Below are 19,448 nucleotides of genomic sequence, written 5' to 3'. Positions count from 1 at the left end.
ATCCATAGATGGTTCCTGAATTTGAAGGATGTCTTTATGCCCACATTAACATTTACTTTTTTTTCTTTGGCAGATTTGCTTGAAGATCTGGACAATCTTTTTTTTTTGTCATGGACTTTTGATACATTTGGAGTTCCAATTCTGGTATTTTCCCTTTATTATATTTTTAAGATACAAAATGTCAGTCTTATTGAAGTGTGTTGTTAATGGATAAGAACAATTTTGTTGATTGTGTGTAAAGATTGTGATAATAGCTTGTCATGAAGGTATATTTTGAGTATTTATTAGTTTTTGTTTTAAGGTATATTCATTTACTTGTGTAATCAAAATGCCTGAGAGCACCTTTGCAATATTGGATACTTTTCTGTGACCTTTCCTCCTGCTTCCTGCAGTCGTATTTTGTGCAATCAAATTAAATTAGTTGATTCATCCTGAGTAAATGATGAAAGATGAAATAATTACTTGGACATAGTGAAATGTCTTCTAATGAAATTTTGCCCCAAACCATTTTACTTTGGAAAGATGCGTCCTGTTATAAACTTAATAAAACACAATGATTCCCATGTTCTATCTTGAAAGTAGTTGCACTATGAAAGCCAGTGATTTCATTCTTAAACACACCATATTCCAAGTCTAACATGTTTTCAGTGATTTATATAATGACACAAAGGGGAGCGCTTATTAGATTTACAGATGACATAGATGACAGAATCAAGATTCAAAACGATCTAACAGGTTGGAAGATAGACTCAAACCAACAAAATGAACTTGAGCCATAATAAATTTTAAATCCCAGCATTTATATTTGCACAAGGAAGGGAATGGAAAGACTCAGCTTGACAGCATTTTCGAAAGAAGATGTGGGATTTTTAGTTGGACTGCATGCTTAGCATGAGTCAGTTGTGTGGCAAGGCTGTTAAGAAAGTTCATGTAACCTTGGACTGCATTTATACTTGGATAATGCCTGGACTGCCAGGTTTTAAGATGGGCATTAGCCAAACTAGTGAACAACCAAAAGAAGGAAGTGCTTGGAAACCATGTGATGTGGAAGTGTTAAGGAGCTGGAATATGAGTGGTCTAAAGTAGGGTGGGAGGAAGAATGGAGTTAGTTTTAGTGGTTTTCAAAAGACGCTTGTTTTCAAATACTTGAAGGCCTGTCATATTAAAGAATTAGTGAGAATTTCTTGGGATTGTTTTAGGGAAACAATCTAGAGGGTAGACGTTATGGGAAGACAGATTTTGGCTCCTGGGAACAAGGAATATATTATTACAGTTAGAACTGTCTAACAGCGAAGTGAACTGCCTCAAAAAGTTATACATTCTCTGTTACTGGAAGTATTTTAGACTTGGTGGCCCATCTGTTGGGGTTATTGAACAAGGGATCTTTTACTGGATAACTAGAGATTAGATGGGGTGACCTCTCCAGTCCCTTTAGCCTCAAGTTTCTGAATCCGAGAGGGGAAAAATGGAGTGAACCTACAATTTACTGCAAAGAGGATGGTCCTTTTTAAACTGCCTCTTTCAGGCTGACTGAGCAAGTATAGTTCAGTGGCCCAGTTTTTCAGCAACAGAGCAAATGTTACATATTTCATTATATCTGGCTAAAGTTTTGAGGAAAGGTATTATTTTTCCCTTGTAGGTACATTAAATAAATAACCAGAGATAAATTTAACTTTTTTATGAGGCATTTTTCGAAGCATACAGACATTGCATAAATGGGAAGTGGTGATAGCTACTGTATGTTGAATATTAGATATCATATTCACTTAATTCTCCTTCAGCACTCCTGTGCGGGATATACTACTATTGCCCTACACGTAAGGTGACTGAAACTTAAGTCATTTACCAGGGTTTCTCCACTGGATGTTGGTAGAGCTGGTATTCATGCCATTAAGTCTGATTTCAGAGGCAGTTGTGGCTCAGATGAAGATAGCACTGGACTTGGATTTTAGAATAATGGCATTTGAGCCTTAAGTTTACTGTGGACCGTTACCTTGCATGAGTTCCATCTTCCCCTGAACATCAGTTTACCCATAGAGTTGTCTTGCGGATTAAATGACAAATTACATGTGAGCATACTCTGTAAACTTGAAAGTATAAGAAAAGTTCAGACGTGGATATTATCCTTGGAAGGCAAGATTAGAGCCCAGATATGACCCAAGTCTGGGACCAGGGCACTTTCTCCTGGTGTTCTTTTCAGGTGTACTCAGTACAGATAAGTGATGTAGGGTGGTTTTGGTGTACACAGGAGGCTTTCAGAGAGCAATACCACTGTTCACCTGGAATCAGATTTGTATGAACCTTCCTTATACTGAGCAGGGATTAAGATACCTAGAATGGTATATTATTTAAAAGGTGAAGGGTTATGTTAACGTGTTAGTTTCAGTTTTCCAACCTGTGGGTTAAAGAGTGTTACAGACCCTTTGCAGAGGGATGGGAGGATATGATTCTGTAGAAGTGGTTGGATGGGAAATTTTCTTACATGTGAGACTTGAGAAATATAATATCTAGCTGAAATAGAAGAATCAAAGGTTATTGCCTCTTCCCCCTCCCCCCCCCAAGTTCAGGGTTTTTTGAGGTAAGGTTAATGTATAGTTGACCCTTGAACAACATGGGTTTGAACTGCGTAGGTCCACTTATACATGGATTTGTTTTTTTTAAATAAATACAGTACTGTAAAGGTATTTTCTCATCCTTATGATTTTCTTAACAAATTTATCTTCTTAAGCTTACTTTATTGTAAAAATACAGTATATAATACATATAACATACGAAACATGTGTTCATCAACTATTTATGTTGTTGGTAAGTCTTCCATTTATCAGTGGGCTATTAAGTTTTTGGTGTACCTAAGAGTTTTGACGGTGTGAGGGTTGATGCCCCAATCCCCCATATTGCTCAAGGGTCAGTTGTACTTTTTAAAAAAAAATATTTTATTTATTAATTTGACAGAGAGGGAGAGAGAGAGATGGGGCACAAGCAGTGGCAGAGGGAGAGGGAGAAGCAGGCTCCCCGCTGAGCAGAGAGCCTGCGATGTGGGGCTCGATCCCAGGACCCTGAGATCATGACCTGAGCCGAAGGTAGAGGCTTAATGACTGAGCCACCCAGGTGCCCCAGGTCAATTGTACTTTCATCAGGGTTTTTGTGTCATAGACTTACTCTTTGAGGTTGGTTTTATATTTATGATAGACATATATCTTGGACACTCATGTAATTTTATTAATTTCAACAAAGGTTAATCCATTAAATAAGTAACTTAGGTGTGATCTTTTAAATGCTCCATAAATGACTTCATATAAATAACAGGTGAAATTCCTAAAAAAATTTCCTTCTCAGGCTATGACCCAATTTCTGGTTAGGAAATACAGTCACTGTGGCTTTGTTACATAATACCTGCCTGTCATTACTTCTGTGGTCCTTTTGCATCTGAAAAGTAATACTAAATAGTCTTTTATTTTTAGAAGTTCTGTTATTAAGAGCCTTTTCCCCCTTTTTATCGTTTAAGGTCTTGATTTCCTTGTTAAAGATGTTCTTCACCTGAATGCAGTCTTTCCTGTTGGTCAATTAAGACAACTATCAACATTGCCTGTGTGTCCTGTTTTTAATCTCTTAAGGATGGATGTTTGTGAGGTTTTGCTTAATAAGGTCTGGAATATTCTGCCCATTTGTTGAGTTGTAAATGACTTTTAAATGTTCAAGTTCTGTTAAATACAAGGAGAACCTCTATGGGTAACTTTGGTATTGAAGAAGTCATTTGTCAACCATGGTAAAACTTGCAAACCCACTTTATACAGAGTGGATTCTTGAAGCTATACAGAAAATAAAAAAGCAAAAGCAAAGGCCCTCTGAAGAGAGAATCTGCCATGCAGTCAGCACTTCCCATGGGTTGGATAAGAAGACAGTCTCTGAGCAGCTGGAACTCAGTGTTCAGGATGGCTCAGTTCTCAAAGTCACCAACAAAGGCCTTGCCTCCTATAAGGACCCAGACAACCCTGGGCGCTTTTCATCAGTTAAACCAGGCACTTTTCCTAAGTCAACCAAGGGGTCTAGGGGATCATGTAATGATCTCCGCAATGTGGATTGGAATAAACTTTTAAGGAGAGCAATTGAAGGACTCGAGGAGCCAAATGGCTCCTCCCTGAAGAACATCGAGAAGTATCTCAGAAGTCAAAGTGATCTCACAAGCACCACCAACAACCCAGCCTTTCAGCAGCGGCTGCGACTAGGGGCTAAACGTGCAGTGAACAACGGGAGGTTACTGAAAGATGGACCTCAGTACAGGGTCAATTATGGAAGCTTAGATGGCAAAGGGGCTCCCAAATATCCCAGTGCTTTCCCATCCTCGCTACCACCTGTCAGCCTTCTACCCCATGAGAAAGACCAGGTAAGTGAAGAGAAGGTTAATACATTCTAAATATTGCCCCTCTGACTTGCACAGTTTCAGTTAAATTTTATATGGGCAAAAGTTCCAAGTGAAGTTGAGTAAAATCAACTGTTTTGCCTTAAGAGCAGACTTTTGTAGTTTGAAATGTATACATTGTTTATAATATAAATTGTTCTATACTGTTAATGTATTGAGGGCTTCCTCACTGGTCAAGTAAGAATTAAATGTGATGATTATATGATTTGTTTTTTAAACTCTAATTGGCGAGTACTTGAAGGGACCTGGATAGATAACTTTAATCCTCCTTTATTAAGGCAAGCCATATGTATTTCAAAAATCTAGGAAAGGCCATCGTGTATTTTTCTTTCTTAAAATTTTAAAATTGTTTGTAATTTATTTTTTTTCTGCTTTATTGAGGTGTAATTGATAAATTTTTTTCTTTATTATTTTCAGAGGAGACTATAGACTTAGTTAATACTGATAACCTGTGCATTCCTGGAATTGTTTTAATATGCAACCCAAATCCTGCCTATTTAAAGTCATTTATTATTGTCCACTTCTCAGTGGGTGAAAGTGAACGTTTATTTTGTCTCATACGTGTCTTTTCTTAAACTCTTTGGTTTCTCTGGGTCTTACGTTATTTCTGTAGTATTTATATATATACATGGCAGATTTCTCCTTAAGCAATGGCTACAGTTTCAAGTATTAGAGTAGGCTTTTTGTTCCATTTCAAAGCTACTGAAGTTACCTCCCAAACTAAAACCAAAGTAGAGCAACAGCAAATTGTTTCTATTCAGGCCTTTCATTGTTGTTAGAAAGAGTGGTTGTATGTGTTGATTACATTTCTAGAAGTGATGGAAACACAAGTATTAGGAAAAGTTGTGTAGCCGATGGCTTGTTTTTCCTCTTTGGATGCTGCCAGCTCTGGAGATGGACCCTGCTCTCCTCAATGGTTTAAGCTGATAGAGGCTCCAGAAACTGGGTAGGACCAGGTTATTTGCCTCTTACAGACTAATCTAAACCCTAGCATTTATTTCTTAATTTTTTAATTTTTAATTTTTATTGTATTAATTTTCCTGAAATATATTTATCTTTTGGTGTCATTTGTGTTTGTGTAACCAACCCTCAGTTCTTTGTGAGAAAATGTAGGCATAAAGAAAGAAGTAAGTAAACTTACAAGAAAAAAATTTTTAATAACATTTGTTTCAAAAAAATATATTGAGTGACTCAAATCCTAATTCATGCATCTGACACAGCCACATTAAGCACTTCTGTTTCTCATGAAATATTTTTATAAAAGCTTATACACCATGGGGCAATTCCTTAAGGGAATGTAGAACCATTTCTTGATGGATTTGGATATCTTTGTTTTTAAAACCTGTACATTACCCTGAGGTGTGTTAAGGTTTTATAATTACCAGGTACATGGGCTAATTCAGGCAGCTTTAGGCACCTTAACAGTGTTTCAATAAATTTGTGATCCAGGGGATCACAGTCCCTTTCCTATCGTTCTCTTTAACCCTGCCCATCATTTCTTGCTAACCTTATCTTTTTTCCATGCAGCATCTGTATGGAAGTATTTTTAGTCTAAAGGAAAATTCATGTCTGAAAGTATCTAGGATTGAGAACAGAGTAATTTATTGCTTAGCCTGCAGTCGTTACTGCTCTTCTGTGATGCTGATCTTTTTATATTGTCCAGTTAGCACCATTATTGAACAAGGAAAACAGAGGAAATGTGTCCTAAAATTTTTACTCAATGGAATTTGGAGATCAGTTGTAGTATTCATAATCTGATTCTTAAAAAAAATCTGTAGTCATAATCTGATTCTTAAAAAAGAAGAAATATAGCTTAATAAAAATCATATCAAATCAATTTGACCATAAGCTATTGTATTGTTTATATTGTATGTTACAGTAGTATTTTTCTTTGAAAATGTAATATTGCCCTTCCAGATTACAAGTGGTAAATAGTTTACAACCATGCAGACTTGCTAAGTAAATGTAATAGAAATTCTTAACTTGGGCCCACGAATGAGCTTGAGATAGGCCACAAATCCCCAGAAATGGAATATAAAGTCATCTGTATCCACACATTTTTCTAAGGTTTAGGTCTGTTTCGTTTTTTTGTTTTGTTTTGTTTTTATCTTACCCGATTCTCGAAGGGATCCAAAATGTCAAATAGCCAACGTGAATATTTTAGTACTCTAGAAAATATTTGTTGTTTTTTTACTAAAACCATAATGTGCTAGTTGTTGTCTTTTGATTATTCTTACTTTATAGCTGCTAAACTTGGATCTGAATATAGACTACTTGTACTATGGTTTTGTATATATAGGACTTTTGTAATATATGCAAAGGGCAAATTATCATTGTTCTCCATGAGCTAGAAATCTGTAGTGTTTGTATTGTGGGAGGATGTTCATCATACAAATGACAACTGTTTGTACAGAGATGGAGTCATCTCAGTTACAATTTAGCCAACTGATGTGTCTCAGAGAAGCTGTTACTCTAGTTATTTTTGCTGAATAGTTTCATTTAATTGTGAAAATGAAGACAAAAATGGTAAAAATAATAACTAACATTTCTTAACACTTAAATGCAGGCAGTATTCCAAGTGCTTTATATTTATTATCTCCTTGACTTACACAATAATGGTGAGGGCCATAGGATTTTTATCCTTATTTTGCACATGAAAAACTGAGGCTCAAAGCCTGAGTAATTTGCGCAAGATCACTGCTAGAGCTGGTGAGTGGTGAAGCCAGGATTCTGAGGAGACACTGTGACTCCAGACGGCTTTACTGCTGGGCTGTTTACTGGTCAACAGTGGTGGCTTTTCATTAACAGTAAAAGTATCTCTTCCATTTCCTTGGATGTTTAGAAGCAGTTTTCCCTCAACAAATAGATTTCTGGCATTTTAAATTTGGTAGTTGCAGTGAGCTTATTACAGTTTTTAAAGCAGGTACTATTTATAATATTAGCAATATGGGAAAGCAGTAGGGAAAGTAGTAAATCTGTGTCTAATTAGATTTAACATCATCATCATTCCTATGCATGGCTGCTAGGAGGAATACAATGCAAGTTAAAATAGAAGGGCTCCTTCCTTTCTGAAATGTAATTGCACATTTTCTGATAGTCTAGAATTCAAATTGGATATTACCACACTGGCTCCTTAGCATAACTTCTTTGTATTTATTTAAGAAAGCTCTCTTTGGTGAGGTGATATGGAAATGAATTAAACCACTGAAGATAAAACTTTTATCTTTGACTTGGTGAGGGAACTCCTAAAGGATAGTATTAGTGTTTCTCATTAAAAGTGGTAAAGCTCAATTAGGTCAGATTATGAGGACTTCGGAAAGTCAAATATTCTGAGAGAGACTTGAGTTATCAACCACACACTTTGTAGCATTAAGATTCCATTTGAATATTTGGGCTTTAGCATTTTTATAAAATCAGTTTAGTTCAATTTTATTTTTTTATTTCTATTTTTTTTAAAGATTTTATTTATTTGACAGAGATAGAGACAGCCAGTGAGAGAGGGAACACAAGCAGGGGGAGTGGGAGAGGAAGAAGCAGGCTCATAGCAGAGGAGCCCGATGAGGGGCTCGATCCCATAACACCGGGATCACGCCCTGAGCTGAAGGCAGACGCTTAACCGCTGTGCCACCCAGGAGCCCCAGTTTAGTTCAATTTTAAACAGAATCCTTGGTATTTCACTTTATTGGCAATGTTTGCTATAATTAAGTATCAAATATTGCTGTTTCCAGTACAGTACGTAATATGGGAACTCTCATTTTAGGCTGCTATAGTTGGAAAGGGAGATGCTTCTATTATCAGGTAGGGCTTTTGATGTTTTTTTTCTTGAAGAAGTGAAATAACAATCTTGTAGAAGCCTTCAAAAAGAATTAACAAAAACAGTGACACTTTCCATAAGGAGTTTAAAAAGGACCACAGATGATCTGAAACAGGGCTGAGAGACCATACTGTGTTAAAAATCCCTTGTGGTCCTGGCTCGTTCAGTGTTTGTTCTGTTTGTCCCCCGCTCCCTTTTAGGGAGATACTTTATTAGGGCTTTTGACAATGTTATTAGTATGAAATATTTCCATAAATATAAGATTAGTGTACATCCTTCGTTACTTTCCTGTGTTGTGTAATGCCATAAATAAAAGAACTTTATTTTTAGTTCCCTTTCTTTGGTTTTCTCCACTTTGTCCTTGCCTCTCCAGTCCCATTATCCCTGCCCTAGAGAGACCCTCCTTGTCTTTCTCTGGGACTTTTCCAATCGCCTGTACTTTGTGAAGGACCATTCACTAGTCCATATTGTTCTTTGATGTGGCAGGCTTCCAGAAGTCTCTCGGCCCTAGGGGAATTGTTCATAGTCTCAGACGCTGGATCTTTTTGGCAGAAATGTGTGTATTTTCTATCTGCTAATTATATAGAGTCCAAGTGTCCTCCTCTCTGTTGACCTTGTTAGTTTTCCTTTGAATTGCTGTCCTTTGTATTGCAGATGTCACATTTCTCAAAGAGTGCTTAGCTCTGTGTATTCAGCTGAAAGTGGGATAGAGCCCTAAACATTGTAAAATACACTCCTCCGTACAACCTGAATTTTGGAATTGGTGTGGATAAAAGTCAGTTTTAGAAGGACTAAAGTCAGACAGTGTGGTCAATGTGGAAGACTAGATGGATCAAATACCTTCTGTTTCGGGGTCAGGGAAGGAAAAATCTTGCAGTTTACGTTGTTCTATAATTAAGCTTCGGTAGTTCTTCCAAATAGACTATCTGAGGACTACTTTGTGGGCAGATAATAATACCAGTTGTTGAGGCGTTATTGAGCGAGCACTTGGATTGTCTCAAACTAGTTAGTCGGGTCAAGGGAAAGATAAAATGAAGAGTGAATGAGTCTTTCTGTTGGTCTCTGAGGCACGACAGCTTGTTCCGCTTTTGAGCTTTGATCAAGATGGGACTTGTCTAGACTCCTAATGGAGTAGGCTTCAGGTAAAGTAGCAACGTTATGTCGGAGAATGAGTCTTAAAACGTCCTTTTTAACTCTTTGGATCCTAGATGTACTTGATACCGGAGCTGCCTTTTCGACAGCACATGTGTCCTGGATGATCTGTGTGTATAGATCAGTCTGTTTTCTGATTTCCTCCTGTCATTTTCTTCCAAGCGTCAGGGATTCTAAGGGGGTGGGTTTTTGACTAATTCTGGATATTTTTCAGCAGCATTCAGGAATTTACTGTACCCCATGGTCCTGTTTGGCTTACAAGAGCCACATTTGATGTACTTGAAGTGCCAAGAAAATCTTTGTTTTATAGCTTTGAAGTTATTTAACAGTTAAGTGCTGTTTGGTGATTCATTCAGATTGTATCTGGAATGGCAAAGATTTTTATTCGCCCTTTCTCTACAAACTTTATTTTACTTTATTTTAATAAGTAGTATATTTTAAGGTTTCTCAGAATGAAGGTCTCTGTTCTTTTTATGTATTTTCTTTGTGCATTAATCATGTACAAAGGGTACACGAGAAAACGTCATTGGTGTATCACTGCACTGGCAAATTTTGATTGTCAAGACTTTGTTTAGCTTACAGATTGTTTTCTTGGCTGGCACGTTAAGCTGCAGTAGATTTGATGAAACTGCTCATCTCTAGTTACACCAGCATTTCACACATGAGTCTGCATCTTCTCAGGTACCTTGATCTCTGTGATCTATTAATGTTTCTGAGTACGTAAACATCAATTAGCTGACTAAATCAAAGTTAGCAAATGAGTCAGCCATGTAATTTGTTTGTGACATTTTGAGTTAGCAGGGCCATGAAAAAAACATGTTTGTATTTGTGTGTAGGTGCCCTTATCTCACGGTCTTCAGGTGGTGATGGGGGCTTTGTACATGTAAGAAGAGGAGGTATGGCCGTGCCTTGTGAAGTGCTAATCCATTATTAGGCTTCTGCTTGGGGTCAGACTGCTTTCCCACAGCCGTCTCCAGGAGCTGCAAACTGTATACTATTGTTTTTTCCTTTTACATGTGAGCCTTTTAAGTCACAGAATATTAACAGAGAGCATAACTTTTTGCTTTATGAAGGTAGCATTTTGAAAAATCTGCAAAATGAACTATAGAGACGAAAGCTCTAGAGTGACTGTTATTAGATTTAAACTGTGAGTCTGGTCTTTACAAAGCTACAAAATAAATACTAATCAGTGGTCTAAGTAAAATCCAGGAAGGATTTGTGTTAATTTGACAAGTAGGTTTAGAATTCTTTAGCCATTATTTTTTAGAAACCAGCTTTGTTCAGACATCCTTTCTCTAATTTGCTTCACTTTTGATCTTTGATAAAACCAGCTGCAATTTTGTTTCATTAACAAACTTAACTGTTTAACAGATGTTTGTTTTGGCTTGATTGTGTCCTTTCTATTAGAAACAGCATAACATACATAGAAACCATGCTGGGCCTTTTCCTGTCTGTAGCTAGACAGGCGTTTCAGAAGAACAACTTAATTTTATTTACAAGTTCAATTTTTGTTCCTCTGTACTATTATGGTAGGTATACAAACATTTTAGCTCTTGTTCCCCCTGTCAGGGAGGTCTTTTGTTCTTAATCCTCCATCTGTTAGTCCAGTATCCTCCCCCTTGCCCCCCCTTTTATTTAGCATTGCAAAATCTTAGCATACAAGGGAAAAGGTATTGCAGAAGAGGTAATTGAGATATCAGTGACTCTTCTACAGTTCAAGGGAGGGAATGGGACTAGCCTGGTGAATTTAGATAATTTCTTCCATCTTCTTTGATGTCAGTAAGCTGCCATATGGACAGCAGTGAGGCCTACAGGAAGGAGGTGAGCTTTGGTCTGGGCTGCCTGTGATACTCAGAGTGATGTGGGCTGGGAGCCAGAGGCAGGCAGCACTTGAATGTTTCTGGAGTAGTATCTGATGTGGCCAGTCCTGATTTTTGTCCATGGTTTACTGCCATGCTTCTGATTGTCTCAAATCATAAATGGGCATGATGAAATTCAAGAAATAGAGGTTAAAAGTTATATGGGGTAAGAGAAATAGTGAGAGAGGCTCATACTCAAAGCTAGAATTAAAGGACATCAAATGATGATTCCTGTTTGATACTTGGTCAGCTTGTTTACAAAACTGGTATTTTAATGCCATGTAGAAGCTTCTACCTTGTATTAAAACCCAACCCTAGCTATTGAGGCTTGAGATGTATGTAACGCTGCAGAAAACAGGATCCGCTAACGAAGAGTGTGGTTTGAAGAACATGCCTTATTCCTGTTAGGCTTCTGGTGGCTGGTGAGGGGACTAGGAAAGGTAGGTAGTGAAGGGAACTGGGAAGGTATTTCCCCCTTAACTTTGTAATTTGTGAAATTGCAATATTTCATAAAAGTTGAAGAGTAGTACAGTAAGCGCTGTATTTCTTTCACTTAGATTCACCAGTTGTTAACATTTTGGTCCATTTGTTCTTTCTCTCTCTTCTGTGTGTGTATACAAATACATAACGTAGTCATAATTTTTGGCTAAACTGTTACGAAAATAAATGGCAGACATTAAGATGTTAAGATGTTATGATATTAAGTCATAATGATAATTATATACTGAGAAACATTTTCCTATATAACCACAATATTGTTACTTTATGTAAGAAATTCAACAGTGAAACGAGTGTTATCCAGTAGACCATGGTTTCCCAAATGGTTGGAAAATGTCAGTAACTTTTGTTTTTAATCTGGGATCCAGTTAAGGATTGTGCATTGCATTTGGTTGTTATATCTTTAATAGAGAATGGTTTTCCCTCTTTTTTTGCTTTTCACATCAGTGGCTTTTTTTGCGGTTTATTTTTTGATTATTTTTTACGATTTTTAAAAATTAATTTTTTTTATTTGAGTATAAGTGACACATAATACATCAGTGACATTTTATCAAGTCTAGGACAATTGTCTTATGGGATGTCCCACAACTAGTGTTTACATGATTGTGTTCCTCATGATCAGATTCTTTTTGGCAAGAATACTGTGTGGGTGATGTCCTATCAGGAGATACATCCTTTTAGGTTGTCTCGTTATGGTGGTGCTTATTTGATGAGTTGACTAAGGTGCTCTTAGATTTCTCTTTACCATGTGAATGGTGTGTATTAGTTTTTCATTTGTGTGTATTAGTTTTCTATTACTGTTGTAACAAATTACCACAAACTTAATAGCTTAAAACAATGCAAATTTATTGTCTTAACAGTTCTGTAGGTCAGAAGTCCAACATGGGCCTCACTGGATTAAAATCAAAGCGTGGATAGGGAGCCTGTAGGGGAAAATGTGTTTCCTCACCTTTTCCAGCTTCTGCATGCTGCCTGCATTCCTTGGCTCTGGCCATCTCCCTCATCTTCAAAACCAGCAGCGTTGAATCTCTTGAATCTCTCTGACCATTCTTCCGTAGTCACATCTCTCTCTGACCACAACCTGGACAGCTTTCAAAGGATTCATGTGATTAGATTGAGGCCATTTAGAGAATCCAGGATAATCTCCCCATCTCAAAGTCCTTAACTTAATCCTACCTGTAGGATCATTTTGCCATATAAGGTGACAGATCCACAGGTTCTTGGTATTAGGAAGTGGATACTGGTTGAGAGGGTGGTGGTGGTGGTGGTGCATTATTCTGCTTCCCACGCAGTGGTCTCGGTATCCTCACCTAAATCAGTTTTTACATTGGAGGTTGCCAGTCTTTGAGGGTTTGGGGGCTATGATGTAACACGGTCTATAAATCTGCTTAGAAAAGAATGAATCACAGTTTATGGGGTTAATGCTAGCTGAAGGCTGGGAGTCAGGTGGCCTGATGGTACATCCTGAATCATTTCCATAAGAACAGGAACAGGGGCTGCGTCCTGCTTCCACTTAGTGTTTCTTAACTGGCAAGTTGAAAGATGGATTTGGCAGTTTTTAACAATAGGAGTTGGATATCCAGACTGTTCTCTGAGAAGTGCATTTAAAGTTGTAAAGAAGGATCTTTCTTTAAATGCCCACAGAGTGCATGAAAAAAATATGTAAGATACTTAATAAGATAGGCTCTTTGGTGACATTTTAAATACTAAGTGTCATTGGAAGAATTTTATGTCGTCTTTGAATCCTCAATTAGAAAACTCTAAATAGGCTGAAAAAGAAACGGACTCATTTTAAAAAGAACAATGTCATGCTTACAGTGTTATGCCAATTATATCTGAATAAAGTTGGAAAGTAAAATATGCAGGTGGATATATATTGTATTCTTTCAGTTCTTAGTAAAAACTCAGAAAAGATAAATATCAAATCAAGATTCACAAAGGCAGTTAACCTCAAGGATTCTTTTTCTTTCATTTCATAGTGTTTTAGTAGAATCTCCCATAGTAGCTGCACTTGGTTGGAATGTTTTGGAAATAATGACTGTTCCAATTGTTAAAGAATAGCTGTTTAGTTATCAGCCTATAAATGTGCTCTGTAGAGCTGATAAAAAAAGATGATCTTCTCATCTGATGAGCTCTGACCCTCTGTAAACCTTCCAACTTATCTCATTTTCTACCAGCTATTGAAATATAACAAGATGCCAACAATTACATCCTCACAAAGCATTTATACCAACTTATAAAATAACCTCTTTATTGGAATATTGTGTAATATCTTGATTTCAATTTAGCATGGCATGTTGCTTAGCAATAAATCTTACTGGGGTATGCATACAGTCCTGCAGGCAGTTTGCAGAACATTGATCAAGTGCAAATTGTATGTATTTTTCTAGCTCCTGAAAATTTCAGAGCAAAATGAAATAAATAGATACCGACAAGACTGCCACTTTTTAGGTCGTTTTTAATCTGACATAAACATCACCATGTATCTTGCAGGAAGTACCTTGGCTCTTCTAAAATTCATTATTTGTGTTTTTGACTATTTTAAAGTTCCCCATTTTGTCTCTGATACACAACAGAAGCAAAGGAATGTGGTTAAAGCACGCACCTTGTAAAGTGTGCTTAATAAGCAGTTCATATTAGATAGGAAGGCTCTATAGAAAACATGTAAGAAGATACTAATATTAAACACTCAGTGCTTACTATGTACCAGGTAACACTGTACGTACTTACTATATACAAAATAATATTATATGAACTCTGAGAAATAAGTACTGTTATTAACGGAATTTTACAGATGAAGAAACAGGCCAGAGAAGGTACGTTTCCCAAGAGTGCACAGGACGTGTTGGAGCTGGTGTTTTAATCCTGGCACAAAGGTTGGAATATAGCCACAGCATCACTTTCTAGGCTTCTCCTTTACCTGGATGAAATCAGCACATATCTACAGAATTCTAACATATAAAGCACTGTACTAGGCACTATAGAAATTATAAAATATAAATGATATCCAAATGGTAATTAAGATTATCAATTGAAACATACCAAAACACGCAGCTATATGATTCCTTCTCAAATGACCAGTGTGGTAGTGTTCATTTACGGAGTGATTGAGATCATCTTTTCTATAGGAATGAATACTAACCACCAACGTTTCAGGGCACCTGGGTGGCTCAGTCGTTTAAATGTCTGCTCAGGTCATGGGCATCGAGCCCCACATCAGGCTCCCTGCTCGGTGTAGAGTCTGCTGCTCGCTCTCCCTCTGTCCCTGCCCCCTGCTTGTGTGTGTGCACACGCTGTCTCTCTCTCTCAAGTAAATACAAATAAAATCTTTAAAAAAATCACCAACATTTCTGTATTGCTTATCGTGAGGCAGGCACTACTTAAAGTGCTTTAAATATAGTTAACTTGCCTATGAGGTAGTACTTCTTTTCATTCTTAGTTTACAAAAGAGGGAATTGAGGCACATGGGGTTAAAGGACTTGCCCAAGGTCACAGAGCTGTCGTGTAGTAGAGCCAGGATTCAAACCCAGGCATCTTGGCTCTGTAGTTTGTACACTTAACCACTATGGTACACTACCTCTTATTTGCCTCTTGAAGAAAAACTTCTTTTAAAGGTATTAAAGAGAGTTACACAGGTTTGTATAAACTTGGACCTCTAAGTGCCTTTTTAGTGTTCATTACAGGAGTGACTGAAAAGACTTAAAATTTATAGTATGACATCACATAAGGTGGCTTTTCCCAGATGATGTTCTGAGGTAGAATGAAGTACTCTTTGGAAGATGTTCATGATGCTAATAATGTTCTGAGATTCAAAGCCCCTGAGGAGTTCTGATATTTAACTTGCTTAACCCTCAGTTTCCCAAGATGGTTTGATGATGGGCCCTCCCCTCTGCCTTTCTCTTCACAACAACCATTCATTTGTCTAGACATCTTTGTGTTTGGTTGAGGAGTTTGGATTGTGCTGAAGTAAAGGTTATACAACTGATCTCTTTCCTCATTTCTCCCAAATACACATCCCAGAGGAAATCATTCATTAGTTGAAGTTGTAGTTTGTGGTTCAGAGAAGAAAACCAAAAAGCATCACATTCATTTCTTGTCTACCATGAATTAATTCAGTAAAACTGTTGTATGATAATTCTTCAACTAAAGAGTAAGATTTTAGAGTTGCAGGTGAACTTTAAGATCACCAAGTTCATGTGTTGTTTTTACAGATTTATTTATCCATTTTAGAGAGCGTGAGAAAGTGCGGTGGGGAGGGGCCGTGGGAGAGGGAGAGAGGCCCAAGTGGACTCTGTGCTGAGTGCGGAGCCTGACTCGGGGCTCCATCCCATGACCCGAAGATTATGACCCGAGGCGAAACCAAGTCAGATGCTCAACCAACTGTGCCACCCAGGTGACCCCAAGTTTATGTGTTTTAAGCTAAGTTCCAAGGACTGTTTTCAGGGAGCTGTGAACCTCTAGGTTTTATGCAAATTGTTGGGCTTAGCTTATGAGTATTTTTCTGGAGTTTCTCCCCTCTCCTCTCCTTCAACAAATCATTGGACTCAGGCCAGTGGTTCCCAAACTTTGTTGCACATTTGAATCATCTGAGGAGCATTTAAAAATTCTGAAGCCCGGGACACCCAGGACTCCAAAATGGCGTCAGTAGTACCAGTGAAGGAGAAGAAGCTCATGGATGTGAAACTAGGAGAGCTGCCTAGCTGGATACTGATGCGGGATTTCACCCCTAAGGGCATTGCCGGAGCATTTCAAAGAGGTTACTACCGGTATTACAACAAGTATGTCAATGTGAAGAGAGGGGGCGTGGCTGGGATTTCTATGGTGCTGGCAGCTTACGTGCTCTTCAACTACTGTCGTTGTTACAAGGAACTCAAACACGAGCGGCTACGCAAGTACCACTGAAGAGGGCCCAGTGTGGAGGCACATTCGGCATTCCTGACCGTGACCTTTGCCTGGCACCCTTGAATCCTTTCATATCCTAATTCAGAATTAGCATCCAATAAAAGATGACTGGTAAAAAAAAAAAAAAAAAATTCTGAAGCCCAGATCACACCCCATACCTACTAAATCAATGTTGAGGGTGGGAGCCAGGCATTAGAACTTCTTGAAAAGCTCCAGGAAATGCCGGTGTGCAGTGGAAGTTTGGGAATCCCTCCCCGGGCTAACTTTCTTCTGTAGACGTGCAGGAGTCTCGTCAGGTGGTTGAGGGAAGTCTAGGTTGTGCTAGTTGGGTGAAGCCCTGGTTTCTGCTGAAAGGGATCTTACAGATATTCTAAAGAAAAAGGCTCTGAAGCCAGAATGCTTAGTTCAGATCCTGACTTTCCTGCTGGCCAAGTTCAGTCTGTGCCTCAGTTTCCTCGGCCGATGAATGGAGATAATAGCACCAACTGAATGGGGATTGTCTGCTCCAACTGCATAGCCCTCAGATAGCGAGGTACTGAGCTTTTCCTAGGCCATGATAGGAGGGGCAGCTGAGCAGAGTCCAGGTTGTGGAAGGGGCAGCGGCCCTTCTGCTCTTGAGGGAAAAGTGTAAATTGATGTCTGTATCACCTTCTCATGAAGACCTTCTTTCCTATTGGACGCTTGCTCTATTCACATAGGCCATGAGTTGCTAACATCCACATTTCTGTGTTGTTGCTTCCCCACTTCTTGTTATTTACATAGTCAGAAAAAGAGTATGTTTTCAGAGTAATACATGTTTGCTGGATAGACTTTGAAAAATACAGAAAGGTTCAGGGGCGATACACCCTGACTGCAGATTTCACTCCAAAGATAAACACTGTTAAAAACTTTGTATGTACTTCTACTCTTTTTTTTCCTCCTACATGTATATATTTGTTAAAAAAGAGGACTGTATTAGCTATATACTTTTATCTGTTGCTTTCTACATTTAAAATCTTTTGTGAGCCTTTTTCTATATTGTTCATTATCCTTTGCAGTGTGACTTTAAATGGCTGGAAGTATTGCCTCTGACATGTTTTCAACATGTGGGATATTCCTAACTGCTCTGCTATTACAGATAATACTGTAATATTATTACAGTTTTAGTTATTTATTCCTTCCTTCCTTTATTTATTTATTATATATTTATTTGTTATTGCTACTAAAAATTTGTGCATATAGAGGTAATTATTTCCCATAGGGTAAATTATTGGAGGGGGTATACCGGAGCATAAACATGAATTCTTTTTCCAAGACTCTTGGAACATATTGTCAAAAAGTAGGCAGAGTATGAGAGGCTTTGGTCATCCACTTGGCTTCTTATCTTGCTAATGTGGTAGACGTAAGAGTGAACCCCTGTTACTTTCCTTTGCGTTTCTTTATGAATAACTCGAACATGTTTTGTGTTTAATAGCCATTGTTCAATAACTGTGTTTTGATTATCTCCCCATCCTTCTTCCCCTGGAGGCAACCATCGTCAACTCTTTCAACCATATTTAGTCATTTCTTCTGGAAGGTAGAGTTTTGTATTTTTAAACAACATTCTTACAATGCTATTTCTTAAGTTTCAACTTTAGACATTTTCTGTTGACTTCTTGCTGAGCAAAAATAAGGATAAAGTTCTTTCATACACATATTCCCTTCCCTTTCCCATTGCCTTTCATTTTTGCTTAGGACAGTATTTGTATTCAGTGTTTATACTTTTATAAGTATGTAAATATTACTCTGGTAGAACCATGAAGTATACTGTATACTATTACCAATTTTTGTTTTTTTTTCTTGGTTATTTTTAGAATGTTCTTCCCAGTCTTGAATTAAGAGAAGGCATTTACTAATATTTCCTTTTGTTTTTTTTTGGTTTGTCTCTAGTACTGTTATACTTAAGTCATTAAAATTGTAATTTTTCTTTTGGTAAATGGTATAAGGATCCGTTTTTTGTTCGTTTGCTTTAATAGTGGACTAATTATTTCAGTATCATATAATTCTTACTTTCTGCACTAATTTATGATGCTTTTATAAAATTATATAGTAACTTTATATCTATCAGAAATCCAGATCTCTCTTAATACAGTTTCACTTTTGCCTTTGAAAATTTTAATTAAATTAACTTTCCAACTTTTATTTCACTTAACCTTATTTAACCTGTGGAGCTCTCTGTCTCTAGTTTTCCTTTGGAATGTTGGGGAGGAGGGAGGAAGCAAGATGCAAGTGGCCTCCATGGTACAGTATTCCCATTTCCAAGGATTGCTGGAATAGATATATCCTTGAAATCATTTGCCCCTTAAAGGGGCACTAGAGGGTCTTAGCTATCCCTGTATGTCAGCCAGCCTGTTTCACTAACTTCTTATGATCATCTTGTGAAACTGAGGGTTCCAAAAAGGGTTTATTTTAACTGATTAGCTATTAGCTTTAATGCTGTAAAAGTGCATTTGTCAGAAATGCTTGCTGCATTAAATCTGACACGTTTGGGAGAGAGTGGGTTTCTTGGTGGGCATACTTTGAACTGTTGCCTATCATACTCTGGCCCCTATCCTGCTGCCTGACCTTTCCAGCTACCTCACTCTCATTTAGTGTTGCTCAGAGATTTACAATGGGCTGTAAATTTCCTAAATTTACTTTTTAAAAACGGATTTCTAATTTCATTCCATTGTGGTCAGAGAACATAGTTTGTATGATTTCAGTCCTTTCTCATTGATTGAGGCTTGCTTTATGGCTTAACCTGCGTTCTATCTGAAAAATGTTCTATGTGCACTTGAGAAGAAGA

The 19,448-nt window shown here is 37.6% G+C and overlaps 2 protein-coding genes across 5 annotated transcripts in view; both read left to right on the top strand.

Annotated features, from left to right (window-relative positions):
* Positions 1-19,448, top strand: part of KAT6B (lysine acetyltransferase 6B) — a 177,697-nt gene that overhangs the window by 11,012 nt on the left and 147,237 nt on the right. For all 4 annotated transcript variants that reach the window (XM_045783444.2, XM_045783443.2, XM_045783445.2 and 1 more), the window contains exons 2-3: positions 74-144; positions 3,506-4,384. In XM_045783444.2, the coding sequence (XP_045639400.2) occupies positions 3,764-4,384 (621 nt within the window). In that variant the 5' untranslated portion in view covers positions 74-144; positions 3,506-3,763. The remainder of the gene's footprint in view (positions 1-73; positions 145-3,505; positions 4,385-19,448) is intronic.
* On the top strand, positions 15,766-16,776 carry LOC123782939 (ATP synthase F(0) complex subunit f, mitochondrial). The gene has a single exon (XM_045783447.2). The coding sequence runs from the start codon at positions 16,379-16,381 to the stop codon at positions 16,643-16,645; it is 267 nt and encodes an 88-aa protein (XP_045639403.2). The 5' UTR covers positions 15,766-16,378; the 3' UTR covers positions 16,646-16,776.

This window comes from Ursus americanus, chromosome 6 (genome assembly GCF_024610735.1).
Source record: "Ursus americanus isolate L20-20 chromosome 6, mUrsAme1.1.p, whole genome shotgun sequence".
Classification (NCBI taxonomy): Eukaryota; Metazoa; Chordata; class Mammalia; order Carnivora; family Ursidae; genus Ursus; species Ursus americanus.
Note: the sequence above shows the minus strand (reverse complement) of the source record. Positions and strands in the feature narration are given on the sequence as shown.

Excerpts from the sequence above, each read along its gene's own strand:
- LOC123782939 (XM_045783447.2), top strand. The coding sequence starts at position 16,379 with ATGGCGTCAGTAGTACCAGTGAAGGAGAAGAAGCTCATGGATGTGAAA.